At 36.0% G+C, this 4,445-nt stretch overlaps 2 protein-coding genes across 2 annotated transcripts; both read right to left on the bottom strand.

Moving 5' to 3' along the window:
- Positions 1-425: 425 nt before the first annotated feature.
- Positions 426-1,904, bottom strand: LOC114740245 (protein SIEVE ELEMENT OCCLUSION B-like). The gene is made up of 3 exons (XM_028928364.1): positions 1,746-1,904; positions 1,141-1,623; positions 426-1,031 (listed from the first exon to the last, which is right to left on the bottom strand). The coding sequence occupies exons 1-3, from the start codon at positions 1,902-1,904 to the stop codon at positions 426-428; spliced, it is 1,248 nt and encodes a 415-aa protein (XP_028784197.1).
- A 1,147-nt stretch (positions 1,905-3,051) lies between these two features.
- On the bottom strand, positions 3,052-3,875 carry LOC114740243 (protein SIEVE ELEMENT OCCLUSION B-like). Its single transcript, XM_028928363.1, has 4 exons — positions 3,663-3,875; positions 3,478-3,567; positions 3,115-3,359; positions 3,052-3,082 (listed from the first exon to the last, which is right to left on the bottom strand). The coding sequence occupies exons 1-4, from the start codon at positions 3,873-3,875 to the stop codon at positions 3,052-3,054; spliced, it is 579 nt and encodes a 192-aa protein (XP_028784196.1).
- Between the last annotated feature and the right edge of the window lie 570 nt (positions 3,876-4,445).

The following is a 4,445-nucleotide window of genomic DNA, read 5'->3' as shown; positions in this document are numbered from 1 at the left end:
TAAGAGAATTGGGAAATATCAAATACGTCCGTATTTCTAATTATTTTTCATAATTTCCTTCGAGGATATATATATATATTATATCAGATGTCAAATTTTTGTCAAATGAAAAACAAGTTTCTAACATGCTAAAGTAAAAAGACAGAATTATTACTTCATAGCTCGATTATTTATTGAGGTAAACATAGATTACATGATAACATCCATACAAAACCAGACAAGTACACGACATAACAAACAAAGGTAGTACACACTATAGAGGTTCATAAATTCATAAATAAAAGACGCAGACATTTTATTCATTATTTATATCATCGAGACAACAGAAAGCAGAGCAGGCAGCTAGTTCATCCATCGATGCACATTGATGATAATTGATTACGGAGTCCATTTGGTCCTCAGAAGTGGGGTCCCAATCTCGCCGTTCAGGTTCGCAATGGTGCATTGTGAGAATGGATCCCATGACAACAGTTGTAGGTAACTGTTTCAACTTCCATAATCTTCTTCTTGCAAGATGGCTCAGGGCAAGTGATAGTGAAAGGAACTCCTGATCGTATATTGCTCAGTTGGAAGTGGAGACAAGGAGGAGGAACACTAGCCTTCATTTCATTGTAATACTTTATAAATGCATTATCAAAACCTTGAAGAACTTGCACGTTCACTTTCCATTCATCGAAAGTCTCCAGTACGTTCGTTACCACGGAATCAAACCCTATAACCAGCACGTTGGGGCCTTTGCTTAGAAGGGCCCAAGCTTTCTCGTTCTTGTATGACAATAAGGTTTCGATTTCTTTAAGAACAGTGTCTTGTTCGTGATTCTTCTTTTGAAGTCGGCTTAACATCGAGTTGGTGATGCTGGCCCAGAAATTGGATGCTTGATCATGCCTTGTTGTGAGGTTAAAATGCTCGATTATGGCGTCTGCTTGCTTGATGATGGGGTCATTCTTAATGGAGTCTAACAGTGTACCAATCCTCTGGGTACTAGCAACGTCAGTCCCTCCATATATGAAGATGTATGTCTCACTCTGAATCTGCAAATCATAATATTTGCATGGTAAGTTAGTTAATCATAAAGTTATAGGACTAAGTTGTAACGGGTTAAAAGTTTAAGGAATGAATAGATAATTGATTAATACTGACCCATTTTCCAATGTCGGGGAAAACTTTGGTTGCTTCATTCCAAAACCACTTCCATTGAAGGGAGAGTCTTTCTTCATCCTGATGTCGAAATGGGAAGGCTTCAATCTTCCAAACGAAGATCATGTACATTGCATTACGGTTAATGACTTGACCTTTAGGGTTTGTCACGACCACGATAGGCTTTCCCTGGTAATGCCACAGCTTTTCTAATGCCTTCTTGCCTTTAATGGCGAATAGGTTCTGTAAGACGTACCATGGCATGTTTGATTTCAGTTGCTTGAACTTTTCCTTCCGATCATCAGTTATCCTATGATCATCAGTTTCCTCCACCACAGGAACCCATAGGATTTGGTAACTTTGTTTCTCTTCGTCTTTTTTGAATGCATCGTGGACAGATTTCAAAACCCAAATCTCGTCTTCGATGTTGTCCAGACCAGAAATGAACAGCAAAAGATTCTTCGTCTTCAAAACATCATTGCTTACCTAAAAAAGCACATTTCATTTAAACTTTGGGACTACTATAATGGGGGGGAAAATCTTATTCTTGTATTTTTTTTTTTATATTCTAAATTTATGTATTGAGTGTAAAATTTTTGAGAACTTACCACTTTTTGAGTAGTGTTATCAAAGATTTCGAGCTCAGTAATTTCCCTAGAGAAGATGAGAGCCCTCAAAAGATCCACAATTCCAGAAGGAGACTTAAACACACTCTCTCGCCATGCTTGGTCTTTCTCTTCATCTGAAAATTTCAATGAAGCTAGCATTTTTAGCTGTGGATATATATATATATATATATATATATATAATGGGGAAAACGACAGTTTTAATTAAGTCCCAAAACATCAATTTAATAACATTTCTGTTTCAACAAACTTTTGTTAAAAAATAAGTTGCAAATATCAATTCAGAACGTGGTTAGGATGAGAGTGTCTGTTGCAATTGGACATTTATGTTTTTTAAGTAACTCTTGGTGATTTGCAATTAAAACTCCTAACATTGGAAATGTTTGATGAGGTTGAAAAAACTTGAAAATAAGTTCATAAAAGCAGTTCTTTTCTATAACCTTCTTCACGCTGAATCTCATTCAACTCATTATTCAATCTCATGAGAACGTGATTGAGCTTCCCAACAACTTCGGATTTGATGTTCCAATCCCTGCATCAATTTGAAAAATAAGCACATTAGGTAATAGAACTTCCCAAACACGATGACTATATCATTAAAAAAAATCATCTGATTTGTAACAGCTGTAAGCATGCATATAAAGTTTTTTTCTCCCAAATACATATAAAGTTTGTGAAGGGATACAGATTCATTAAAAAAATACGTGAAAAGCTTTGGATTCATCCAATCATGAGCAGAGCAAGAGAAGGGTATATAGAAGTGGGACCACCATTTGTTGAAGCGGAATTCATTCTCTTCACCTGCTCTAAAGTCATATCAAATTCCCAGTATAAGAACTTGGATTCTTTCCCAATATAATAGCATGTTTATGCGTACACAAGAATATAGGATTAATTTATTTTCTGACATGACACATTAGGACCAAAATTCTTTAAAAGAAAAACCTAATAGTTGTATTAAGAAAACAAACAAACAATTATTCATATTATTAATTATAAAGATGTGACTCATATCTTACGTAAATTGTAATTTATAAGCACATATATAATTACTTTTTGAGCTTTGAAATATGACCTTATCCTGATAAAGTTTTGAGACTCAGACGGCCTATCAAAGCCTCTACAAGAAGAGATCTATATATGTGTGGACGAAAGAGTAAAGATGATGAAATAGAAATGAGATACTCACAGTTCAGTCGTTCGATTAGAACAAGTGAGAAGGGCCAAGATTGCCCAATAAGTATAGAGTTCTCGAGGAGCATGATACAAAGTTTGGCTTGGAGACTTATCAGCGATTTTCTTCTCCAATGTTGAAATCCCTTCAATAAGTTTGAATGAAATATCCACCAACGTGTTAATGAGGTCTAAGTTGTTCTTGCTAGGCTTGGGTTCGTCTCCAAGCCTGAAGATATGGAGTTCAAGAGCATTTTGCTCGGTACGTTCCATGAGAGCGAGACGCCAAGTTTCGCCAAAGTCCAAAGCAAAAGCCGAGAGAGCTATCACTGCCTTTGCGTCCCATGTGTAGCTTTTAAGCTTCTCCAAAATTCCCACCGCTGTTTGGTGTGCCGTAGATTTCTCAAAAGGCTTGCATGTCATCTATAACACCAGTTTATTAGTATCCAGTCTCTTCCATGCGACCTAATTTGTTATTTTTTTTCCGAAAAGAAAGATCTGAAAAGTGAATATATAAGAACAAGAAATGAAGAATAATGACCTGACAAGCGATTTCTTTGAGGGTACTGAAAGGTGGCATGAAACTGGACTGTGGAACCTTGTCTTCCACAAGTTCAACAGCTTTGGGACGCTGTTAGAATAATATACCAACAAACACAAACAGATGATAGTTAGTTAATGAATAAACAGAAAGCGTTCGTAAGAAAAATGGGGTTTAAAAAGAACCTTGAGATCGAGGGAGGTGCCGATGTGAGTGGAGCTCTTGACGATGTTGGAGACAACATTGTAAAGAGAACCGACATCGTACTTGGGGGCCTGCGAGTCATGGATTCCGATGATGTGGTTGGAAATGGCTTCATCAGTTGCAGTGAAAGGGTTGATCTTATCCAACAAAGATGAAGCTGAAACAATGAGCTTCTTACTCTGGAACAGCTCCATGTCTGCAAGTGTCGTGTGATCTGATAGTAGAAGAGAATATGAGAAGACGTTTGGTTACTGTGCTCTGCTTTGCTGCTTCTCATGGCGTATTTATAGGCCATAAATCGCATGGGGAAAAAATTCTAAATAATAATAAATAAATGAATATATGATAAGAATCGAATGTGAACAATTGAAACTAGCCAGGTGGATCTGATATGATGAAGGAGGGAGGAAGATATGAATCTAATGAAGACAACCTGCTTAGGTGTAGACAAAGTGTATATGAAGATATTGGGAATTAGTTTCGGTGCTCATCACTTTGATAAGCACCATAAGCTCATCAGATCTAAAGTGTCCATATTTGATTTAGATAGTTCATATTTGATTTTTTTATTTATTTAAAATAATTATTTTACTACGTATAGAATCTAAAATAGGGACAATCTCTTAACTATCATTTTTTTCAAAAATAATTTTTTTGATTTAAAAATAATTAATTAAATATTTTAAATCCAAACTGTTCAAATCAGATATAGACAGCTCAGATCCGATGAGCTTATGGTGCTTATCAAAGTGATGAGCATCGAA

The sequence above is a fragment of the Neltuma alba genome, unplaced genomic scaffold (assembly GCF_004799145.2).
Source record: "Neltuma alba isolate B1F8T4 unplaced genomic scaffold, ASM479914v2 tig00003082_pilon, whole genome shotgun sequence".
In the NCBI taxonomy this organism is placed as follows: Eukaryota; Viridiplantae; Streptophyta; class Magnoliopsida; order Fabales; family Fabaceae; genus Neltuma; species Neltuma alba.
Note: the sequence above shows the minus strand (reverse complement) of the source record. Positions and strands in the feature narration are given on the sequence as shown.